At 36.1% G+C, this 26288-nt stretch overlaps 1 protein-coding gene across 3 annotated transcripts in view; it reads left to right on the plus strand.

The window, feature by feature from the left end:
- TNFSF13B (TNF superfamily member 13b) overlaps positions 1–24463 on the plus strand; it is a 77905-nt gene extending 53442 nt beyond the window's left edge. For 2 of the 3 annotated variants that reach the window (XM_059685097.1, XM_059685098.1), the window contains exons 4-7: positions 9837–9893; positions 20018–20130; positions 20218–20368; positions 23018–24463. In XM_059685097.1, coding sequence (XP_059541080.1) covers positions 9837–9893; positions 20018–20130; positions 20218–20368; positions 23018–23130 — 434 coding nt within the window. In that variant the 3' untranslated portion in view covers positions 23131–24463. The remainder of the gene's footprint in view (positions 1–9836; positions 9894–20017; positions 20131–20217; positions 20369–23017) is intronic. The other variant, XM_059685099.1, reaches the window with a different exon arrangement.
- Positions 24464–26288: the final 1825 nt, after the last annotated feature.

Below are 26288 nucleotides of genomic sequence, written 5' to 3' on the forward strand. Positions count from 1 at the left end.
ATGACCCATATTTTGAACCCTCACCTCACTTCATCATTAATTATACTTACTGATTATAAATTTAAATTTATAGAAATCTATTAATTTTTAAAAACCTAAAGATAAGCATCTTTAGCAAGAAAATGAGTTCTTTAAATGGGCTTCTACTGAACCCATTATTTATTAATTTTAAATAAAACCAGGTGGCCTTTGTATTTTCTCCTTTTGATAGGGTATTTAATGGTTATTAGAAATCGTATGTTTTAAATTATAGAAAGACAAACATTTTTATAATGTTTATTGTACTTGTCTAAACTGTAACAATGAATAGTTGTGAAAACATGAACAAATCAAAGAAATATAAAAACATGAGTGCCCATATTTCATCATCTAAATATTTATTGTAAGATTTTGACCAAACTGCTTTGTTATTTTGCTTTGTTATTTTTCTTCATTTTTATTCTTTCTTTATTTATTTTTTAATCCTCACCTGAGGATATGCTTATTGATTTTAAGAAAGAGAGAGAGAAATATCAATGCAAGAGAGAACATCAATTGGTTGCCTTCTGTACCTGCCCAGATTGGGGATCAAACCCGCAAACTAGGTATGGAATTGAGCCCACAGCCTTTCAGAATACAGGATGACGCTCCAACCAACTGAGTGAGCCACACCAGCCAGGGCTTCTTCATTTTTAAGTAAACTTTTTTAGTTTGTACTTATTTTAGAATTGTAGAAAAGTTGCAAAGATAGTACAGGATGTTGACATAGATCCCTCCTCCAGTGTCCCCTAATGTGAACATCTTACATTACCATAGCACTTTGGTCACAACTAAGAAACCAACATTGGAACTTAATTAATAATGAAACTCCAGACTTTATTTGAATTTCACCAGTTTTCCCACTAATATCCTTTTTATGTCCCGGGAATCATCCAAGAGACCACATTGTATTATCATTTTCAAACAGAGTTTTGGATATAAATTAACATTTATTATTGTAATTTAGCTGTCAATCTGGGGTAAACATCTTCAATTGTTAAAATAAAAAATACCAATACTATTTTTGAGTCTTCTTTTTTGAAATTCATAGTCCCATTTCCTTTTCAAGGAAAGATAGGAAGCCTGAGGGGTCTATAAGGTCCAATCTGTTTCATCGACATTTCTGGCTCAGCTGTAACTTACATGTTGAAAGCATAAAATGTAGAACTCAAAGATCCAGTTTGTATCAAAATTAGGCTAAATGGAACCTCTTGCCCAGTAAGGGCGTATTCTTTCCTAGAACAGAAACAGCTGGCTGCTGTCATGGTAATCTTTGGCCAGATTCTTCCATGAGTGTTATTTTTTACCCCCTGCTTCAGTAATGACAGACTCTTTTATCAGTGTTGCAAGAGCAGGCTTCTGTTCAATTTTCAAAAAAGTATTTGAAATGAAAATAGTGATCTGACAATCAAATCTTTGAACCTTGCTCTTGTCAAGTTTAAAGTTTTGGGAAACAGAAGAGCCAGGAAACAAATCAATGGAGCCAAGAGTGATATTGCATCTCTTCCACATATCCTGCAAGGCTGCTAGTTTCCAAGAATTATTCTAGTTGTTGGGTATTGATTGGTAAACAAAGCAGATAAACACAGAAAATAATCAATAAACATAATTAATGAGTAAATTATAACACTAGAAAATGCCAAATACATTGAAAAAGTGAAAATATTAGCCAGGCTGGTGTGGCTCAGTGGTTAAGCATTGACTTATGAACCTGGAGGCCCTGGTTTGATCCCTGGTCAAGGCGCATGCCCGGGTTGCAAGCTCGATCCCCAGCGTGGGGTGTGCAGGAGGCAGCTGATCGATGATTCTCTCTTATCATTGATGTTTATATCCCTCTCTCCTTCTCCCTTCCTCTCGGAAATCAATAAAAATTTCTTTTTAATAAAAGTAAAAAATTTAGGGCAGGGTTAAGGGCAAGGAAAGGGAAAGAGGATATGTTTCCATTTCAAATGGGGAGGCCAGGGTAAGTCTTTCTATTTTCTCTTGAAAGCTCAGTAATTCTTTATGCTTTCAATTTTAAAAAGTTCAGATATGGGAAGGTATTTTACACATAAATTTCCTAATACTGAGGGGTGTGTTCTCATTATTAATTCTGTAGGAATGGATAGTGTTAGTTTTACTGTTTAAGTATGATTTTTATAGGTCAAGTCCTACTTTAAAAAACTACATTGTTAGCTGTCCCTTTGTTGTGGTGGGATTTTCTTTGAAAGGATATACCCATTTCTGAAGAGTTAGAGAAGAAACATATTTTCCTGATATTAGAGTGAACAGCCACTATGCCAAGCTCTTAGGTAGACACTCTGGAATATACAGAAAAGAGACGAGAGAAACTAAGTTATTGGTTTGTCCCATGTGTAAGCTCTGGGTTATGCCCTGTTGGCCTGTGATATCTTTTACCCTCCCAATAACCCTGTTAGTTCGTCATTACTGCCTTTATTTTAGATGATATAATTGAGGCCCAATTCCTCCTCTTAACAGACTAAATATTTAGTGGAATTAAACAAAATTAATGTAAAATTTAAGATAATAAATGATAAGCTCTTTAGCTTTTATAAAGCACATGTAAATTATGACTGCAATGGTTTCTTACACTATGAAATAGATATTGTCTTCATTATATAGATAAGAAAACATTTCAAAATTATGTCAGTCTCATGATTAAACAGCTCATTGGTTTAAGAAGTCAATTCATTATCAATTGACTATAAATTCTAAGTTTTTACAATTATGCAAGGTTTATATGCTTACTGTTCAAATAAGATACCAAATTTGAGAAAAATTACTGAGTCCTTTGACACCCAGACTTTTGCTATATTATTAACAGTGAGAGAGACATATAGTTATAGAATCATAGAATGTTAGTAATGATGATTATAGACTAAAAGATTACCTACTTCTTGGTGGAGAAGCGTTGAGCTGGGTTTGGAAGACTCAGTAGATTTGGGCAAGAGAAGACTGTGTCCTAGAATATGAGAACAATAATAAAACAGGAAACAGAAAAAGTATAAAAGAGGCCTTATGTTAGTAGGTGGAAGAGGCATAACACATGCCAACATCTTGACATTATCCCTAACTCTTCTAAATTTTTAAGATTTTTGCAAGTGCTGATTGATTGAAGTGCTTTTACAAGTTCAGGCTTTTCTCTCCTCCTCCCTCCCTCCTATGGCTGGACTGTTGGAGATAGGGGAAATTGAAAATAACTGCCTCGTCATAGCTTCTGACATTAGTTTTGAAGTTACACATCAACTCATCCTTTTTCTCTTCTAACTGCTGCTATAGAGTGTGTCAGGGAAATAATCAGTAAGAAATCAGGCAAAAAGTATACAACCATTTACTTTAAAAATATAATCGCATGCTACAGTTCTGTAGATGAAGATTAAATACTTTATTGTTGAGAAGTATTCGTTATGGAAAATGTTTTCAATATAACATGGGTCCAAAGATTTATTGTTAGAGGGTCCAGATATTATGGAGATAGTTTTTTTTATAGAACCTATTTTCCCTAAAGCACTAATTTATTTAATGTATTATGAAGTAAGGATGGGTTTTTAAGGAATTATTTGGAAAGGTTATGATGACTATTTTCTTTTATAAATTGTTTCACAGATTTCTGTTTCAGTCTGCTCTAAACCAGGCATTACAAATTTGTAAATGATGTTCCTTAATATCAAGTGACTCATGGTCTGGCGAGAGAGACAGTTAAAGAAACCATTAGTATGTATAGTGAAATGTATGTTCACGGTGTGGTGGGATCAGGGACAGAGTTGATATTTGATCTGGGCCTTGAAGGGTGAAGGGGCTTTCACCAGATGAAAAGCTGAGGGCTATTTATGCAGAGGAATGGCAGATACACAGTCATGGGTGCATTAAGATGACCTCCTTTTCTGAAACTGTGTGTTTAAGTACATCTGGGTAGGTGAGTATAATTCATGAGGCTGTGAAAGCAGACTTTGTTTTTATGTTTAAGAGCGGCCACTGAAAAAATTATAAATATTGGAAGAACAAAATAAAATTTAGGTTTAGAAAGATAATTTTAGAGGAAATACAAATGGTGGATTAGGATTTGTAGAAAACAAAACACAAGAGGCACAACTTAGTAAGCAAATGTAATTTGTAAGAACCATAACAGTAAAAATGTGAACATGGGGTAACCTGATCTTGGTCTTCCCATTTTCATCATTCTCTCTCTCTCTCTCTCTCTCTCTCTCTCTCTCTCTCTCTCTCTCTCTCTTTCTCTCTCTCTCTCTCCTTTACACATACTTGCTGTGTCCTTCTAACACCAATCAGCCTTTCTCAATACTCATGATTATTAATTTTATCTGGAAAGATCCTATCCCCTTAATTCTGATTTTAATTAAAGTGCCATCATTCAGAGAAGCCTTCCTGATTGGGTCAAATGTCTTAGTATTCTCTCTCACCCACACAATTGCAACTTTAGTTCTGTTTTTATCATATTGATTCATGCCTGTTCTTCCCACTAGATTGTTTTATGGGGTAGGAATTGTTTTTCCTTTTTTTTTTTTTGTTTCTATCCCTGGCACAACACATGACGTAAATGTAGTGCTCAGTAAAATTATTGAATGAGATATAGAATCTAAATTGAACAAAAGTTAAAAATTCAAACCATTAAAATGTGCTTATTGAATTTCAAGATTGAGGAGGAAGGAATTAGGTACGTGTATAAAGTTTCTACCTTGGGCAACTCAGAGGACAATTATATATCCATTAAGAGAAAAAAAGAGGAGTAAGAGTTGAGTGTATGAGGAAGATAAAGAAATAGATTTGGGACATGTCGAAGTTGATTAATCACTATGGTATCCAGACGGAAATATCCAGAAGTTTGCATATTGTTTTTCACTGGCAAGTTACTGATATCCAATGAGTTCTTAGTATACATCATTAATTGGGAAATATTTTAAAATAATGCAAAGAAGTTATGTCAAAAGAAAAAACGTACCTGTGGCAATGATGACTCAACTATAAAATTAATAATTTCAAATTAAAATATTTGATCAATTGTAAAACAAAGAAAACATTAGATGAAAATATTTGTTTTTGGGTTTTTTTACTCTTAGTGTCTATGAGGCTATGTAAAGAGCTACCATTTTACATATCCTACATTACCTTAAGCATAGAATATAATTATATTATGAGTAGTACATGACAATGCCTAATTAATGCTTAAAACTGTCTACACATACACACATAGAAAATCTTTAATTTAAATATTTTTCTTTACTCCTATCAGCTGTAGTTATTTCTGTTTTATTTTATCAACTCCTTTCCAGCCCTCAAAAAAGCAGCTCCCCTTTTTACTTCCCCAGGGCCATTATAGTACTACCATCTCTCTGAATTCCCCAGAATTGAAAGTTTGTATATTTTTGTTTGTTTTTGCTTTTTTTTTTTTTTTTTTTTAAAAACAGTTTTATTTCTTTATAGTTTTTAATTCTCCTTCAAACACATATGGTCATTAGTCACAAACTTTTAATTTTTTTCACAATATATCTTGGCTACTTCATTTGTACAATTGCATTTTAGACCAAATGATCCCCATATATTTATTACCAGTCAACAGCTGAAACTTGGCATGCTGTTGTCTCCCTTTATGGCAATTCATTCTATACATAGACACATATATGATCAACATGTATCAGGCTGGTTCCTCTCATGATGAACAATTCCTAATTATTTTTCCTGTTTTATAGTAGGTCAAGTATGTATTTCTCAATCTAGTTCTCTAGAAATTCTTTTAAAACTCTCTCAACTCTTACTGATTTCATAAGTAGCCACCCAAGCAAACTGTTTATCATAGATCAAATAAAACTTTATAATCCAGTTTTCCATCTAAATTGTTGTGTTTCCATTGCAGTAGAAATTTTTATCCTAAAGCAATTCTGTCTTCAATTTATTCACAAATCTATGTCTAGCATTAGGTCCATGTTTAGCTCTTTAAGGGATTTCTTCTAATTAAAATTTTCTAGCCCAATGAGTGAGAAGAACGATGAAGAATTAGAAAGTAACACAACAAATATTAACAATCCCATTAACTTTCAAGTCCCTTTCCCTGATTAAATGCTATTTGAATATTACACTAAAGAAGGTAGCTGTCAAACTCAAAATGTTTTTGAATAGAAAATATTTAAATGCTATTTCATTTGTGAAATTGGTTAGATTTTATCATATCAAATGTTGACCAGCAAATTATTTTGTTATGAAAGTTCTTATTTTAGGGATTCTCTCTTATAATCTATTTTTGTCATCAATGTATTAATTTGTTTTAGAAATATTTACTTTAGAAACATTAAACTTTGTGTAAAATGAAATATTTTACACAAAGTTTAATATTTCCAAAAGTAAATTTTCTTATGTTGTCAAAATGTACTTAACAAGAATAATTATCTATGTTTCCCACATTATTATATGTATATAATAAATATATATTCAGAAATATGTTTCCCTATCAGACACAAAAAGTTTTAATGTATGCTATTATCGTGCTTAGATAAAATGATAAACTATTCTCAAATTCTTATATAATTCCCTTCAATTATATTAGAGAAGATGATGTATGAAAGACTTATGAAAGCCAAGCACAATCAATTACGTATTATAATTGTTATTGATATTGTGTTTTACAATAAAAACTTTTGTAGTTGGATATCTATGCTATTGGGAGATATCAGAAAATACTATGCTCATTTTTTTGCCCACATTTTGTAAGCAATAATCTATAGTTAAGATCAAATCTATGTTGAAATAGAGAGTCCTAAAAGTCTGACCTGGAGATAAGTGGGTAACAGATATCAAATTTCCTAAGAAGGAAGAGTTGAAATGCGAAGAGATGGGTAACACTGATGAGGTTGATGGGACCTGAGCAACATCTAATGAGGAAATCTTATTTTTCTTTTCTTTTTTAAAAAATATACTTTTATTGATTTCACAGAGGAAGGAAGAGGGAGAGAGAGATAGAAACATCCATGATGAGAGAGAATCATTGATTGGCTGCCTCCTGCACGCCTCCTACTGGGGATCAAGCCCACAACAGGAGCATGTGCCATTGACTAGGAATCGAACCTAGGACCCTTCAGTCCGCAGGCCGACACTGTTTCCACTGAGCCAAACTGGCTAGGGTGGAAATCTTATTTTTCAACAAAACTCCTTGAAAAGCCCAGTGACTTCCTCTGGGATAATAATAATAAAAAATAATGAATAGCACTAGCTTTAGTGAGTACTAGCATGGTTCAAACACTACTATTGAACTGTCACTTTTATATCCCATTTTCTTTTGTGTTTTTTTTTTTTTTGCACATTAATTTTTATTTTTTATCTTTATTGTTGAAAGTATTAGAATGTCTCCCCCTTTCAATTTCCATTGTCCCCCACCACCAGGTTCCCACCTTAGGCCTTCCACACCCTGTTGTCTGTGCTCATGGGCAACGCATACTTGCATATAAATCCTTTGGTTGATCTCTTCCCAACCCCCCTCCCCTTCCTTCTGAGATTCCTCAGTCTGTTCCATGTTTCCATGCCTCTGGTTCTGTTTTATTCATCAGTTTATTGTGATCCTTAGATCCCATTTTCTTTTCTGAAGGGTATTTCTTGAAGTAAACTTTTCTCTCCATAGCATCTTTTCTTCTAAAAAGTAAATTTCTGCTACTACGTGATGGAATTGATCCTTGTATTTCAAAATGTAGGTTGTAGCCAAGTTTTCATTAGGCTTCGGAGATTAACATTCAGTTAAAATTAAAAATTTCATATCAATTTGGTAGTGTGGAGGCATCATTCATTGCGTAAAACTCTCTTACAGGGAAAGGGTTCATTGAAATAGGAAGTAATATATTATAGTATTTCTTTGGTCCTTTTTTTTATCAGCTTCACTTGGTCTTCATGCTCTCATAGTGTCCTTCATTATGTTCCCAGTTTGTTGGGCCCAATGTTGTATCAGGAACAAAAATGCTAACACTACTCCTCCTACTATTACTACTACTACTACTACTAGCCAAGAGTGATTTTGCAATTTTTATATACTAAATGTTTCATGTGTATTATCTCATTTAATCTTTATAATATGCATGTACACAAAACAACAAAAGAAAAGATGGAAATTCGACTTCTGTCAACATCCTCTTCTTTTCTCTCTGTGGAGGAAAGAGTAGAGCTTTAGGTGCTCTGCCTGACCCTTGTCTCCCTCACAAAAGTAATCAGGGTGCCTTGTGAGTAGTAATTTCTTAAGAAGTATTTGTTAGAAAAATAGAAACACATCTAAAAGAGGTTTAATGTGGCTATATAGTGTGGCCTTTGATATGGTATGACTTTCAGACTTTAGCTGCTTTGGATGTTTTGTTACTTAAGTTCAAAGCCTCCTTACAACTGTTCTGCTTGTTACAATGCTTTTACATATTTTTGTGGCAGAGGATCTGCCTTAGTAACTGCGCTGAGTCACATTTTTCTTAAGGCACAGACCTGACTACCCTTGTTTTACAAATGTATGAAAGAATCACAAAGTAGGCCAAACATGCTATTCCTATCGAATCGATAAGATTAACATAAAAATGTGTTAGAAAAGTTTCCTGGTTATAAAGGAATTGCAGTTTTTAACATTATATTCCACCTTTAAATGCCAAGGGAAATTTCTTAACAGATTTTTTTTATGTGATAAGTCCCTTTAATGGAATTCTTTTTAGGCCAATGCATTTGCACAGCCTCAGAATATCATATATAATTATTACATCTGTTATTCTAGGCTTTAAATATTATAAAAATTTCAGTTAATCAAGTGGAGCAGAAAATCTTGTGTCAAGCTCTTGAAATCTATACATTGAGAAGCATGTTTTAAACTATTCAATGCTGAGTAAAATACTTGCTAGATAATAAAAATATAAACTAATAGTTTCTTAATTTAAAATAGGCACACTTAAGCTTATATATTTCAAATATATTTATTATTTTGATTTCTTTTTCTACAGTCTACTTATTTTGCTTTTACCTGACAGCTTTTGTCTTTATTTAACAGAATAGTTTTTTATTCCCTTGAATATTCCCTGCAATATTCTACTGTACATGTAATATGTGATATGCATTGAAGCTTCCCAGGAACTTTACTGATTAAGCAGTCTTAGGGAAATGCTTTCATTTTATTTTTAAAAGATGTTCTAGCTCTTCTCTTTTTGGTCCAAATATTTTAACAAAAGACTGACTTTGGCTCCATCGTGAAACAGATGTGCTTTCCGCCTCAGGTCCTGAGCAAGTTGTTTACACTCTACAAGACTTAGCTTTCAGCACATAATTTTTAGGAGATTTGTGTCTTCTCAATAAATGTTAGCAAAGATGATATGCTTACTGTATTTCAACAACATGTAGAGTTTTTCTAAAACATAAATTTTAAAGGACAAATTATATTTCAAGTACAAGTTATAGTAAAAAACTGTGGACATTGCCAAAACCGGTTTGGCTCAGTGGATAGAGCGTCAGGCTGCGTACTGAAGGGTCCCAGGTTCGATTCCGGTCAAGGGCATGTACCTGGGTTGCGGGCACATCCCCAGTAGGAGATGTGCAGGAGGCAGCTGATCGATGTTTCTAACTCTCTATCTCTCTCCCTTCTTCTCTGTAAAAAATCAATGAAATATATTTTAAAAACAAAACAAAAAACTGTGGACAAATTTCATAAAGTAATTTTAGGAACAATATACAAGCTATGTAGAAAGTATAATAGATTTGGTGTTACTGGAGAATGAGTTTGTAGCTTTATGTTCTAAGTCATCTTAGTTCCCTTACTATTTCTATTCAAGTAACTAAAATGATACATTTTTGCTTTTCAGTCATTCAAGACTGCTTGCAACTGATTGCAGACAGTGACATGCCTACTATACGAAAAGGTAATAAAATAGTCTCAGTAATTTTTCCATTTAGAATTCAGTATAGTCCAATTAGTTGTAAGTTTCAAGTCCAAAGACTGTATTCAAATTTCAGGTCAAATCAACTCTCTACTTCAAACTTCTTATAGTCAGGTGTAAAATAATAAACAAATTTATTCAAAATAATTAGGGAATAGATATATAAATATTTTAAAACAGAATTATCTTAGAGACACTAATACTTAGAAATTTTAAATAGCATATGATAACACAAAATCAATATTAAAGCAAATTCAATTTTTTATTATTTAAAAAATTAGGTCCGGTGAATGAAAATTTGTGCACCCCAGGGGGTCCCTCAGCCTGGCCTGCACCTTCTCACAGTCCAGGATCAGGCCTAAGCTGACAGTCAGACATCCCTCTGGCAGCCCAGGACCCCTTGGGGGATGTCTGACTGACAGCTTAGGCCTGGTGCCCCACTGGGGAGTGGGCCTGAGCTGCAGTTGGATATCCTTAGCATTGCCTAGGAGGTGGGAGAGGCTTGTAGCTTAGCAGAGCACCCCCTATAGGAACGCACTGACCATCAGGGGGCAGCTCCTGCATTAAGCATTTGACTGCTGGTGGTCAGTGTGCATCATGGCGACTAGTCGTTCCAGGTCATTCTGCCATTAGGGTCAATTTGCATATTACCCTTTTATTATATGGGGGGGGAGAAATGAATAAGATGTAAATGCTATTCATAAAATTAAATGCTATTGAGAAACATAAAGCAGCAAGGGGCAAGGGAATGTTTGGGTTGTGACCCATAAAAGGGAGTTCAAAAGTGTCAGGAAATTAAGCTGGAGCCAGGAATGGGGAAACAAGTCCAGATGACAAATTTGGACTGCCCTTTGTAATGATTCCCAGGAGTGCTATCTTGCATGTGTATTTTTCTATGTGATTTTAGTTATTTTAAACATAACACAGATATTAAACTATTTAAAATTATATTATTATTTATGACTCGCATTTTCCAAAGGCATATGTTTTCAACTTTTAATAGGCAGCAAACTGTTTCCTAAGAATTAAAATTAAGCCAGCAAAAGACCTTAAGGTCCAAAGATAAAATCTTTAGAAATGTGACTTGGAAAAGATTTGTTTTGCACATTTGGCCAAAAAAAATAAATGCTATAAACTACACAGAAAAATACAGCTGCGACTCCATTGTAGCATGGATGGCTCAGTGTTATGATTTTCTTGGTGTGGTGGCTGCTCTCCACTGATCCAGGGTGCACATCTGGGTGCTTTGCCCTTTGGACCCATGGGTTGGCTTTGTGACGCCACCAAGCATTGGACAGTATGTAAATGTAAGCATGCATGTACGTCTCAGTAATATTGCTCTACTGTGCCCCATAAATTTTGATATGTTATTTCCATTTTTATTTGTCACAAGATATTTCTTCATTTACCTTTTGGTGTAATGGATGATGCTCCAACCGACTGAGCCACCTGGCCAGGGATTCATTTACCTTTTGATTTGGTTTTTGACCCACTGATTGTTCAGGAACGTGTTGTTTAACGTCCACGTATTTGTGAATGTTCCAGTTTTCCTTCTGTTACTGATTTCTAGTTTCATGCTGTTGTGGTTGGAAAAGATACCTAATATGATTTCAGTCTTTTCAAACTTTTGGGACTTCGTTTGCACCCTAACATTTCATCTATCCTGGAGAATTTTCCTGTGTACTTTGAGAAAACTGTATATTTTGGTACTGTAGAATAGAATATTCTGTATATCTGTTACGTTTACTTAGTCTGTAGTGTTGTTCAAATATTCTATTTCTGTACTAATTTTCTTTTGGATGATCTATTTCTAAAATGGGGTATTGAATTGTGCTCTTACTATATTATTGTCTACTTTCTCTTTAAGAGCTCTTAATATTTTCTTTACACATTTAGAGTCTCCAATGTGCGATATATATATTTGTTATATCCTCTTGATGATTATCATATAATGACTTTCTTTGTCTCTTGTGACAGTTTTTGACTATCCATTTGGTCTGATATAAGAATAGCCACTTCTCTCTTTTGTTTACTATTTACATAGAATATTGTTTTCTAACCCTTCCATTGAAGACTCTTTGTGTCCTTAAAGTTAATGTGAGTCTCTTGTAGGCAGCACATGGTTGGATTTTTTTAACCCATTCAGCCACTCTAAACTTTCACTTCCCGCTCCCCTACACATTATGTTATTGATGTGATAGTTTACATCTTTTTATAATGTGTAACTTTTAAATTACTGTAGTCATAGTTCTTTTTAATACCTTTGTCTTTTAACTTTTACACTAGAATGAAAGTGATTTACAACTCATTTCAGCCATTTATTTCAGGTTGTTTACCAGAAATTTGTTTCCTTTCTTTGATTGTGTTGTGCTTTTTGGATTCTTCATATTCCTTGTAGATTTGCTTTGTTATCTTTACATTTGAAGAAGCAGCTACTTCTTCCAGTCTTTCTGGACTGATTTTGACTGGGAAACTGGGATTTTCTTGGTTAGTAGGGCTTGGTATTAGCCACACTAAGGCTAGGGACAAGACCCCCTTTGCTTCCGTTCTTCCCTGCTGAAGGGAAAGCAACAGTTCTCTGCTTTTCTTCAATCATGTAAAAAATGTTGGCTATGAGAGGATGTTCTCCCCTTTTCTTTATTTCTAACAGTATCAGGGACCGAGCTCTTTTGCTTTATCTGTGTTTGGTATGAGACAAACTCCCTCCACAGAAGGCAGGCTCTCCACCCCTCCACAGGGGGGAATCATGGGCTGAAGCAGTCTTCTTGGTGCTGAGCTAAACCTACTTAGGGGAGGGACTGATGTGAGTACACTTTGTGCTCTTTAGGATACTGCTACTTCTTAGCTGGATTCTGAATTTCTCTTCAAGGTATTTTGGTTCCAATAATATTGTTAAATCCTTATTTCTGAGGAGGGGTAATTTATAAGGCTTTCTACGTTGCCATGTCTTGCTGACATAATCCCTCATTCAGAGCTTTAAATATGTGATTCTACTGCCTTTTGCCTACATAGTTTCAAGTGGGAAGTCAGCTGTTATTATTAGGCATCCCTTGTACTTGAGGAGTTGCTTCTCTCTTGCTGCTTTCAAGATACTATCCTGTCTTTGTCTTTGAACTGATTCATTTTAATATGTCTTGGTATGGATCTTTTTGAGTTTATCCATCTTGGAAGTCATTGAGTTTCTTGGATGTATAGATTTATTCTTCTTCAGAGTTGTAAACAGTTTGGCAATTATTTCTTCAAATATTCTTTGTGTGCCTTTCTCTTCTCCTTCTGGAACTCTCTGAATTCATATATTAGTGTGATTGATGGTGTCCTACAGGTCTCTTATGTTCTCTTTACTTCCTTTTTCTTTCTGCTCTTCAGACTGGATAATATCAATTGTTCTGTCTTCCCTTTTGCTGATTCTGTCTTTATTTTTAAATATATTTTTATTGATTTCAGAGAGGAAGGGAGAGGGAGAGATTGAAACATCAATGATGAGAGAGAATCATTGATAGACTGCCTCCTGCACGCCCCCTACTGGGATCCAGCCCACAACCCAGGCATGTGCTCTTGATCAGAATTGAATGCAGGACCCTTCAGTCTGCAGGCTGATGCTCTATCCACTGAGCCAAACCAGCTAGGGATGATTCTGTATTTTGTGTGCTCTATCTGCTGTGTAAGCTCTCCAGTAACTTTTCCCCTCAACTGTTTTACTTTTCAGCTCCACAAGTTCTGTTTGGTTCCCTTTTCAAAATTAATTTTTATCTTTTTACTGATAAGTGTCTATTTATTCAAACAAAATTCTCCTGGTTTTCTTCAGTTCCCTTTCCATGATTTCCTTTAGCTCTTTTAGCATATTTAAAAGGTGTAAAGTCTTTTTTTTCTGTTAAGTTCAATGTCTGGGCTTCCTTGGGAATAGTTTTTGACAATTTCTTTTTTTTTTTTTTCCTGTGAATGATCCATAATTTTCTGTTTGTTTATTTGTTTTGTATTTTTCTCTGAAGATTGAACAATTTAAATATTATAATGTAGTAAGTTTGGAAATTATGTTTTCCCATCCCACAGGTTTGCTGTTGATTGTTGTGGGCTGCAGTTGTCCATTGGTTTACTGATTTTTCAAAAATATTTTTGCAAAGATTGTATTTCTTATTCTGTGTGGTCACTAAAGTTTTGTTTTTTTTTGTTAGCTCTGTGGTCAGCCTGATTTTTTTTCATAGAATATTATTTATTAGCAAAGACTAATTAGGGCATATATCAACATATAGTTTAATATTTTAATGTTGATTGAAAAGCACATTTAAAAAGGTTAGTGTAATATGTACACTTTTTTGTTTGTGTTTTTTGTTAATCCTCACCTGAGGATTTTTTGTCTTTTTTTTTTTTTTTTTTTTTTTTTTTTTAGAGAGAGAGTGGGAGGGATGGAGAGGGAGGGAGGGAAAGAGAGAGAGAGAAACATCAATGTGAGAGAGACATTACCAACCAGGGCCAGGGGTCGAACCTGCAACTGAGGTACATGCCCTTGACCAGAAATCGAATCTGCAACCCTTCAGTGCATGGGCCAATGCTCTAACAACTGGTAAATACTGGCCAGGGCTGATATGAACATTTAAAAAAAGTGAAACAATATATTTCTTTTAAATATTTATATAGAAGTATCTAAGTTAAAAAACATGACATTTATTTGATTTTGTTTACTTAAAATCATAAAATTTTTACAATTTTTTTTAACTTTTCAATTACAGTTTACATTCAATATTATTCTGTATTAATTTTAGATGTACAGCATAGTGGTTAGACAATCATTTGCTTTATAGAGTGCTCCCTGAATATTTCAAGAACCCACTTGATACTAAGCATAGTTAGCACTCTTTTATTGACTATATTTCCTATGTAATTTACATCTCTGTGACTATTCTGTAACTATCAATTTCTACCTCTTAATCCCTTTGCTGTTTTCACCCAGCTCTGCAACCCACTTCCCCTCTTTCAGCCATCTGTCTGTTCTCTGTACCTGTGAGTCTGTTTTTATTTTGTTTGTTTATTTTGTTCATTAGATTCCACATATAAGTGAAATCATATGGTATTTTTCTTTCTCTGTCTGACTTATTTCACTTAGCACAATACCTTCTAGGTCTTGCAAAATGTCATTCTTCTTTACTGCCAAGTAGTATTCCATTGTGAATATGTATCCACATTTTTATCCGCTCATCTATCGATGGGCAGCAGGGTTGCTTCCATATCTTGGCTATTGTAAATAATGCTGCAGTGAACATGGGGATGCATATATTCTTTTGAATTAGTGTTTTGGGTTTCTTCAGATATATTCCCAGAAGTGGAATTGCTAGATCATAAGGCAGTTCCATTTTTAATTTTTTAGAGAATCTCCATAGTAGTTGCACCAATCTGCATTCCCATCAATAGTGCACTAGGGTTCCCTTTCTCCACATTCTCATGAACACTGTTGTTCGTTGATTTATTGACTTATTGATGACAGTATGAGGTGGCATCTCATTTTGGTTTTGATGTGAATTTCTCTGATGATTAATGATTTTGAGCAACTTTCCATTTATCTATTGGCCATCTGTGTGTATTCTTTGGAAAAGGTCTGTTCATGTCTTCTGCCCAATTTTTAATTGGGTTGTTTGTTTTTCTGGTGTTAAGTTGTCTGAGTTCTTTATAAATTGTGGATATTAATCCCTTATCTTATGTATCATTAGTGAATATCTTCTCCCATTCAGTAGGCTGTCTTTTCGTTTTGTTGGTGGTTTTCCTTGCTGTGCAAAAACATTTTAATGTGATGTGGTCCCATTTGTGTATTTTTTTTCTTTTGTTTTCCTTACCCAAGGAAATATGTCAGAGATTTATTTTTTAAATCTCTAATCCTAATCCTAACAGAGATTCACTTAAATGCCAGGAACAACAGCAATAATAAAAAACAGTCCCCTTTTCTTAGCAGATTGGCTCTGAGCTGGGGCACTCCTTTAGCATTTAGTCCGGCTGCCAGCAACTCTGCCTTAGACTTCCCCTTCCACTTGTGTAGAGACTGAAGATCAACTAGAGGTGGCTTAGGATTTTTTTCAGGTCTTTTCTGAGCATGGATCTGGCTCTGGGCATGCGTGTTGCATTGCATATTCTTCGGCGTATGGGATAGGGTGTGAAAGCCCTTATTCCTTTAAGTATCTTCCTCCTTTGCCTGTTTCTTCTCAGGCTTTTTGTCAGTCTGCTGACTGTCCGATCTGCTGTCTCTGGCTCCAGGTAGCTACAGGTAGTATATGTCTTCAAAGCTTTTGATTGACAACAGCCTGAGGAGCTGCATCCATCTGAAGGGAGCCTCAAGATGGGTCAAAATGCATATCCTTAATGTTTGAGAACAAAGTAAGTATTTCACTTCCTGGCACCAGCAAGGTGCCACCAGGGACTCAGGCCACTATTTCCATGTCTACTGCCAAGATGGAAGATGGTAAATGACTAAGCAAAAAATACTATAATACTTTCTTACTGAAACTTAATGGCTTTCCCCCCCCCCGCCTCTTCATGAAGGCCCTTGGTACTCTCAAGTTTTTTGCATATATACAGATTTTACCTACATGTTTCATACATCCAAAAATGTTGATTTTTATGAGTTTTTGCCAGCTTACTTGCTGCTTCAGTGAAGAGACTTATTTTCTGAGCTTTCTACTCTGCCATTTTCCATGACATCATTCTGACATCTATAATTATATTTTTAGACAATATTTGTTGATCATCTATGATCAAATTAATATGATTCCTCTTTATTTCTCTATCCTCTTGTTCACCATACTTTTTTGGATAGCAATATTATATTTCTTAATTTTTATCTATTTACTATTAAAATTTTATATTTTTATTACTTGATCTGTCAACTTTAATTTACATTCTTTAAACCCCAGCTGGTACAAATGAGACAATTGATAATTTTACTGCCAATATTTTTCCTCTTCTACTTCTCTAAATTTGTTAATTATTTAATTTCTATATTGTCATGACATTAAACTATTTTATTCTTTTTTTGTCAAACAGTTCTCTTTATGTGTTTTTGTCTTTGTTTTACAAATTAATATAGTCATACTTATTGCAAGTGCTTTTGCTGTGGCCTCATTCATGTCTTCTTTGATGAATTTAATTCTCTTCTAGTTTACTTTAAATGAGCTCATGGGAACAATGGTCATTAAGTGTTTGCATTGATAAAGCTGTTTCTTTTTAGTTTTTACACTTTTAGGAGAGATGGCTAGATATAACATTCTCAGTTTACCCTTTCTTTACTTGAGTATCTTGTAGAAATTTCTACACTGTCTTTTGTACTTTGAAGAAAACTATAGTAAGAAAAATTTTTGTTCTCATAAGTGGTTTGACTTTCTTATTTGGTTATTAAAAGAATTATTTACTTACCTTAAAAATGTAATACTTATTTTAATATGTATCTCAGAATTTCCTATTGTGGTAGATAGAGTAAATATCCACATCCTAATCCCCAAAACTTGTGAGTATATTACTTTATAGGTCAGAGGGAACTTTGCAAGTGTGATTAAGAAAAGGAATTAGGAGAGATTAGTCTAGTTTATTGGCGTAGGCCCAGTGTAAATACAAAGATCCTTTTAAAAGAGGGATTAGCAGGGTCAGAGTCCAGAGAAAGTAACATGGTAATGAAAGCAGGTTTCAGAATGAGGTACTTGCTGCCTGGGAAAATGGAAGAGGCCATGAGCCAAGGAACACAGGCAGATTGCAGAGCTGGAAAGGCAAGGATGTGTTTTCCAAATTCCTGAAAAAAACCCCATAGACTTGCCAACACCCTGATTTTGCCCAGTGAGACTTCTGATGTTTAGAATTGTGAGATAATAAATGTGTGTTGTTGTCAGTGTATTTGTGATAATTTGGTACAGCAGCAACTAATCCAATATAATAAAAGGGTAATATGCAAATCAATTGTACGGCAGAATGACTGGTTGCTATGACGTGCACTGACCACCAGGGGACAGATACTCAATGCAGGTGCTGCCTCCTGGCGGTCAGTGCATTCCCACAGGGGGAGCACCACTCTGCCAGAAGCCCTGAGCCGGGCTCATGTCTGGAGAGAACAGCACTAAGGATGTCTGACTGATGGCACCCCCCGAGTGCATGCATTTCATGCACTGGGCCTTTAGTAAACTAATAAAACTATTTGGAACTAATTTTTCCTGGCACATGGTGTTCCCTTTCAGTCTGTAGTAGCTCTAGCTTGCTTGACTTTTTGTTGTTTGTTTTGTCAAAACTCCAAGGTTCCACTTAAGTATATGCTGGTAATTCCTACCTCTTTTCTATATTTTATTGTTGTGCATTTTTCTTAACCTTTATTATTTCCATCTTATTTTGTTTTATGCAAAACCTTTTTCCCCTTCAGAAACTTTTTCCCCCTTCATTTAAAGGAGCTTTGCCCCCCCTTCTAATTTCCCAAGTGTTTTAGCTGACAGTGTAATTTCCTGGATTGTCTGTCTGTAAGAGATTTCTGTATGTAAGTTAGAGGTTGTTCACCTTAGGGAGCTGATTTTTGTTGGTTCTTTGTGAGGTTTGCACTCCCAGCCCTTCTCACCATTTTTTATTCTTTTTCTCTTTACTTCTACACTCAGCTCTCAGTGTGATCTCATTTGCAGTTATTTTGTAGAACAGAGATCTGTTTATTTCATATTATTTATAGGAGGTAAAGAAGGAGAGGTGTATTTTCATACTCATGTTGATGGTGGAAGTCTCTTGTTTATTTTATGCCAACATAATTATTTCATAAAGGCAGTGATGAAATTTACTTTAAATCACAGCACTTAGTCTAACTAGCATGCTAAAAATCTAAGTTGTAAGATGTAGAAACATGTTATAATGTTTATGCTTAAGTGTATATTCTAGCTTGTAATTTACTGTTTAGTTTGTTTTCTTTAAGGATTTGATATTTATTCAACAGCATATATTACTGAGTGCATACTATGTGCTAGGCTTTATTCTTAGCATTTGGGTTTACAGCTATGACCATAGAAGAACCATAGCCTTGGCCTTATGGAGTAGAATCCATGTGTGTATGTGAGTGTGAATGTGGATGTATATGCATGTGTGTGCAGTGGGGGGAAACACAGACAATACATAAAAACAAATAAACACGTACTCTCTTTAATAGGAATATTTCCAGTAAGTGGTAATGGGAAAAATAAAATGCAATAAGCATTGCTCAGAGTCACTTAAAATGGAGTAGGGAGGCCACTGAGTAGGTGGGGCCTGTGCACATCTGGTGTCTCAGTTCTTAGAACTGCTGTTAAGTCGCGGACCTTTTGCTAAACTCAACTCAAAGTTGAACAACAAACATCCTGGATCCATGATTGCTACATGGACATCTACGGACTTAACTTCCTCCTCATCATGGTGGCCAGACCATCTGCATTCTTCACCTTGAAAGGAACCAATCCATTTACACAGTGGATCTAACGTTGTTTCAGTGAAAAGAGGAGTTTGCTTTCTCCTGATAACCTTTGCTAAATTCTCACAAACTCACTGAGTCTGCTCTGGGAACAGAAGGAAAACTGAGAAATCTCTTAGTGTGTTATTCGGAGACACTTTGTACACCCTTTGCCTCAGCCTTTCCCATCCAGCCTTTATTAGGTGAATTGCTGGAATTCAGAAGAATGAGAGAAAAACCAGACATTTCAAATGAAGGGTTTGGTCTCAAGTTCCTATGTCTGGTAGTTGTCTGGGTTAATATGTAAATAACAGTGGAGAAACCAGTGGAGTACTGTGATTTGTCTTCTTCTTCCTCTTCCTCTTCCTCTTCCTCCTCCCCCTCCCCTCCCCCCTCACCTTCCTCCCCCTCCCCCTCCCCTCCTCCTCCTCCTCCTCCTCCTCCTCCTCCTCCTTCTTCTTCTTCTTCTTTTTCTTTTTCTTCTTCTTCTTCTTGCTCTTCCTCCTCCTCCTCCTCCTCCTCCTCCTCCTCCTCCTCCTCCTCCTCCTCCTCTTCCTCCTTCTCTTCCTCCACCTTCTTCAAGATAAAATCTCCTCTATGTCTCAGACTTAGTTTAGTAATTAGGCAGAGGTGAAAAACTGATTTTCTCAATTTCCTGTCTTATAAATTGTTCTCTTCATTGTAGGAGATTACACATTTGTTCCCTGGCTTCTCAGCTTTAAAAGAGGAAGAGCCCTAGAAGAAAGAGAAAATAAAATATTAGTTAAAGAAACCGGTTACTTTTTTATATATGGTCAGGTAGGTTCCACCCTCATTCTGCTGTTGCTATATAATGCTTCCTATTTTGTGCTCACCTCTGACAAAGCTCTTTGGTTTGTTTCTCAGGTTTTATACACCGATAGCACGTTTGCCATGGGACACCTAATACAGAGGAAAAAAGTCCATGTCTTTGGGGATGAATTGAGTCTGGTGACTTTGTTCAGATGTATTCAAAACATGCCTGAAACACTACCCAATAATTCCTGTTATTCAGCTGGTAAATAATAGTTCTCTGTAAATAGACAAAAAGACATTCCTCGATATACTGTGTGGTTTTGATTATCTTGAGTGATAAGCTGGTCTGTTTTAATTGAAGCAGATAAAATCATTACTAATAGTTTTATCATTTTTATGCACATAATAAATTTAATATACATATAAAAAGGGCAGTAACTTCATAGCAATCAACACTGAGAACCATTCTAAGCTGTATCTTCACACTGTAATAACAACAGTGATAATAATCTATATTAATAAAAGCATAATATGATAATTAGACTGGAGAATCTTCTGGATGAAGCCAGGGCTGTGAGGAAAGCCTGGGTCCTGGGTGCCAGAGGAAAGCCGGTACTGGCAGCCGGGGGAAGGAAGGCCTACTCTTGCATGAATTTCATGTACTAGGCCTCTAGTAGAAGAATAAGAGAATGATTACCATATGCCAGCCACCCTAGTCTGCGCTTTATGGTTGTTCACTTAACCCTCCTGTTTCAGAAAGGTGGAATCTAAGAACCACGTTGTCTTAGGTTGCACAATGACCAAGTTCCAGAACTTGGTTTAAACCAGACAGGTTGATTCCAGAGTGTGAGCTACCAGAAACTCTTCTTTACTTGCTATGGAAGGCGTTCCCCTTGGCTGATGTGAGCATCAGGTCAAGTTGCCCAGTGGCTTCTCACACTTTCATACAGGTGACATGTGGTGCAATGGATCCCAGACAGGTGACTTGGGGATGTGAAATTGTGGCAGTGAGCCTGTATTTCAACTCAGGGGCAGTAAAGATACGGAGAGAAAAGAAAAAGGGTAGGCTTTATTTATTTCAGGTCTGTTTGGGCTGTATTGACAACATGGCCTTTATTTTGTTTGGGGGGCAGGTAATTCCAAATGAATCAAGGCTGGTATTAGAAAAAAATAATATTTATCTTAACTCATTCATTCCTCTATGGTGAGTTTGACAAATCCATTTGGAACCCCAAGGAATGTCTTCAGTTGCAGTCGCCATGCATGGCAGTAGGAAAAACAGGGTTGGAGACTGGCTGCTCAACTTGAAATGGCATATTTCAAAGGCCTTTATTAACAAATGCACAATGAATCAGAAAGAAAGGGAAATAGCATGTGATGATAGGGATGATGTCATTCTGGGTCTGCAGCCATAAACTGCTTTAACAGGGCAATGAGGAAATTTGTTACATTGGAAACCCCTAATTTTCATTTAAAAAAAAGCTTCCCTGCACCCAGCAGTGACTAGTATTTTGGTGTTGCAAAATTTTATTAAACGAGGCTATGCCAACCTGCTATTTATTTATACCCATTAGTAGTTATAGCTTTACAGCAAACGTTCAGATTTTCTAATAAGCTGCTGCTCTCATATTTACTTTCTTGACAGATTTCCTGGGTGCCTTACTTTTTAAGAATAAATATTGACCCTGAAGATTTTTCTCCATGCTAATAAGCTTAGTATTAAATAAAACCATTCTATAGGAAAATTCAGGTTTGTATCTGTTCTAGGGCACATGTGTTCAAAACCATTAAAAACTATACAAAACTATGTAAATGTCCAAAATGCTTCCATAGTAACCTGAAAAAAAAGTTAAAACTGGTCCTTTTGAGGGACCCAACATAATTCCAAAGAACCTCTTTTGTACACTAAGAATCTTATTCATTATTCCATTTACAAATTAAATGTGTTTATTGTAGAAAAGTTTAGATTGCTATAAGCTCAAAGAATTGAAATAGCCAATAACTTAGTGTCGGAATTTTAAATAGAATCTACCTTAAAAGTAGTCAGTTTTTGTGGATAAGTTGTGTAGATGCACACAGAAACATTCAAATGATATGATGTCTAGAATTTGCTTCAAATTATAGATGAAACAAGATTTAGAATGGGTTAACAATCATTGAAACTAAATACTGAGTACATGGAGTTTATATTATTCTCTCTACTTTAGAAAACTTTTGACAATTTCCTACAGAAAAATAAAAAACAAAACAGGTTTTGGTAGGGGTTAATTCCCATTTTATTTAAGAGTTAATATTACTTAATGCTTTGTGATCTATAGCCTTTGCCAAAATATTATATTATCTTTAATCTCTATGATAATGACTAATAAAAAGTAATCCAAATTACTCCTTATCCCATAATCTTGCCTCTAGTCTAGAGAAAAACTATGTAATAGATGTTCTTTGTTAATGAATAGCATTTTTTATACTTTTAATGATTTATACATCTTATATGTACATTTAGAAGTAAATATAGTTGTGTATTTTTGTTTTAAATTATTATAAAAAGTTTATCATGTCAATAAAATGAAGCAAAACCATTTTTAACTATATAATATTCCATCAATGGATGTGCTATGATGCACTTAACATTTTTTCTTCTTAAACTTTAACATTTGGTTCCTGTTTAGATTCTTCATTTTATAAGCAGTTAGTGGTAAATACATTTACATCTGCTGGAACTCCTTCTGTTCATTTAATTTTCTTTAGGCTAGTAGAATAGTAACTGGTTTAGAAGTCCACTGTTGTAATTTGCAGTGTAAATGCCTACATTAACCTTTTTCCAAAACAAAATTGTTTTATTTGACATTCCTTTTTATTTTCTTCCCCATTGGACAACCACTTAAAGTTTTTGTAAACCATTCTTTTCCAGGCATTGCAAAGCTGGAAGAAGGAGATGAACTTCTACTTGCGATACCACGTGGAGATGCTAAAATTTCACAGGATGGAGATGGCACTTTTTTTGGTGCATTGAAACTTCTGTGACCTATTTACACCTTGTTTGTGGCTAATTTCCTCCCTTTAAATGTATCTCTAAGGAGAAAGCACTTAACTGGAAATACCAAAAGGGGAAAAAAAAGTAGTTGCCATAGCCTTTTCTGTGAGCTATTTGTTTTGGTTTGCTGAAACTAGACCGGACAGGAAATTTAACAGACAACCACAGCCAAAGGGTGTCATGTGAATTACAAGAAGTAGAGCTCATTTAAGGAAAGATAGAATTAGACTTTTTCACCATAATGCCATGTCAAACAATTTAGTCATAGCTTCTTGTCTTAGAGGAAGCTCAGGGTTCGAAAGGGCCGTAATGATTTGTTCAAAAACGGTATTCCATTTTTCACTATGAAACAAGTGCCCATTTCCATAGGACAGTAAGACATTAGGGGAAAGTCTCAGAATTCATCCTCTCTGTTTATGTAAAATACACCCCTCTCCTTTTCAGTTAACGTTGGAGAAAGTAAAAAGAAAAAATATATAGAAACTTTGCATTTCCTACATATAAAAGTAATTAAAGCCTAAATTTAAACATCATATTAAACAATTGAAGATATAGTACTATTTAAGTCCTTTTTGGTTTATTTCAAGTTTGCAATTTTTCTCTCTGATGTTATACATTACCCAATGGAACACTCCCCAACAGGTTTCATAGAAGGAGAATAACTCATGTGTCTGCACATATGTGTGTTGTTTGTAGCTAATATTCAGAAACTTAATGTAGGGTAATTTTAATTCATGCATATAACCATTAATTGAAAAAAATACTATAATTGTTCTTATATAAAAACAAAACCTTCACTAGAAATTAATGAATACATTTGTAATAATGTAATATAAATTTTATTTCCTTTTCTGTTTTAAACTACTGTTCACATGTCCCAACCTTCAAAAACAGTCATGTTATTAGTTTTACTGAAGGTGAGGTTTGATTCAATTTCTTGGCATCCTGAAGTATGCTATATGCTATATGCTGTTTATAAAGTTACCATATGCCAGAAGATACCACCTAATTTTCATTTTATTAAGAACCACATTTGAGAATGCTATAATACTGACATTTATTACATCTATTTCCCCTTTGTTTTGCTTGCTGTTGTTTTTTAAATGTCATCAATTTAAAGAGCTTTCACTTCATTAAACAGTTTCTTTCATTAGTTTAATCAGTAGCTGGAAGAATAGACCCTGGTCAGCACTAAATTTCCCCCAGTCTGTATGAAAACAATTGTAAAGGTACAATTTTCAAAACAAAAGGAATGATTTGTATTTTTGTATATAAACTTAACCTTTGTTTAAATATAATTTTGACTTTTTGGTTAAAACAAAATCTATTTTGCAATTATTTTGTTTTACAATATAATCATTAAAAGGAAGGGGTAGGTAGGGTAGGAGTTTCGATACCAGGAGGTGGTTAGGAATTTTCCTAGTGTTGCTGCTAACTTGGATTGCCAAATAAAAACTCTCCGAGCCTTTCGCCTCATTTTTTATTGAGTTTGTCTAACACCACTCCTCTTTTAGTTTCTTTCCATTTAACTACTAAATGCCACTTTAAAAATTAGGTACATACTTGTAAAACATTAGAAAGTCACATGTGTTAGGGCATGACAATAAGGTATTTGAAATCAAGAATCCTTATCTAATAAAAGAGAAACATGGTAATTGGCGTACGACCGCTACCCTTCCCATTGGCTAATCGGGCGATATGCAAATTAACTGTCAGCCAAGATGGCGGCCGGCAGCCAGGCAGCTTACACTGAACATGAGGCTTGCTTGCTTCAGTGACCGAGGACTGCAACGTTCCCCGCCTGCCTTGCTGGCCTCTCAGCCTGCAGTTTAAGAAACACTGTAACAAATAGAAGCTAAAAAAAACCCCAGAAACCAGCTTTCAGGGAGCTGGGATCTCAGAGCTGGAGTTGATACAGAGTTTCGATTGTAGAACCGAAACAAACCAGATACCTGCTTTCAGCAGCTGAGGCCTCAGAGCTGGAGCCAGAGCTAAAGCTGGCCCAGAATAAAAAAGAAAAAAGAAAAAAAGGAGCAGTTGGGAGCTTCAGTCACCAGCGAGCCTGAAAATAGCCCTCAGCCCCTCACCCAGACTGGCCAGGCACCCCAGTGGGGACCCCCACCCTGATCCAGGACACCCTTCACGGCAAACCAGCCAGCCTCACCCATGCACCAGGCCTCTATTCTATATAGTAAACGGGTAATATGCCTCCCAGCACCGGGATCAGCGTGACAGGGGGCAGCGCCCAAACCCCCTGATCTCCCTGTGGCTCTGTGTGTGACAGGGGGCGGGGCCACAACCTCCCTATCAGCCCTGCTCTGTTCCTGACAGGGGAAGGCGCCCCAACCCCCTGATCGGCCCTGCTCTGTGCCTTATAGGGGGGATCTCCCCAACCCCCTGATCGCCCTGCGGCTCTGTGGGTGATACAGGGCGGCGCCCCAACCCCCCCCCCCCTTCCCACGGGCCCTGCTCTGTGTGTGACGGGGTAGAGCCATAACCTCCCCATTGGCCCTGCTCTGTGCGTGACAGGGGGTGGCGCTGCAACCTCTCCATCGACCCTGCCTTGAGTGTGACAGGGGGCAGTGCCCCAACCCCCCAATCAGCCCTACCCTGAGCGTGACTGAGGGTGGCATCGCAACCTCCCGATCCACCCTGCTCTGTGCATGACAGGGGGTGGCGCCCCAACTCCCCAATCCGCCCTGCTCTGAGCCCGACCAGGGGCTGCACCTAGGGATTAGGCCTGCCCTCTGCCACCCGGAAGCAGGCCTAAGCCAGCAGGTCGTTATCTCCCGAGGGGTCCCAGACTGTGAGAGGGCACAGGCCGGACTGGGGGACCCTCCCCCTCCCCCCTGAGTGCACAAATTTTTGTGCACCGGGCCTCTAGTATTTTATATGTTTCAAAAAGGATTTGTAGCCCTAGCTGGTTTGGCTCAGTGTATAGAGTGTTGGCCTGTGGACTGAAGGGTCCCAGGTTCGATTCCGGTCAAGGGCATGTACCTTGGTTGCGGGCACATCCCCAGTAGAAGGTGTGTTTCTCTCTCATCGATGTTTCTAACTATCCCTCTCCCTTCCTCTCTGTAAAAAATCAATAAAATATATTTAAATTTAAAAAAGGATTTGTACCCATTAGTATTATATAAAGAAAGGA

Source organism: Myotis daubentonii, chromosome 2, assembly GCF_963259705.1.
Source record: "Myotis daubentonii chromosome 2, mMyoDau2.1, whole genome shotgun sequence".
NCBI classification, from domain to species: domain Eukaryota; kingdom Metazoa; phylum Chordata; class Mammalia; order Chiroptera; family Vespertilionidae; genus Myotis; species Myotis daubentonii.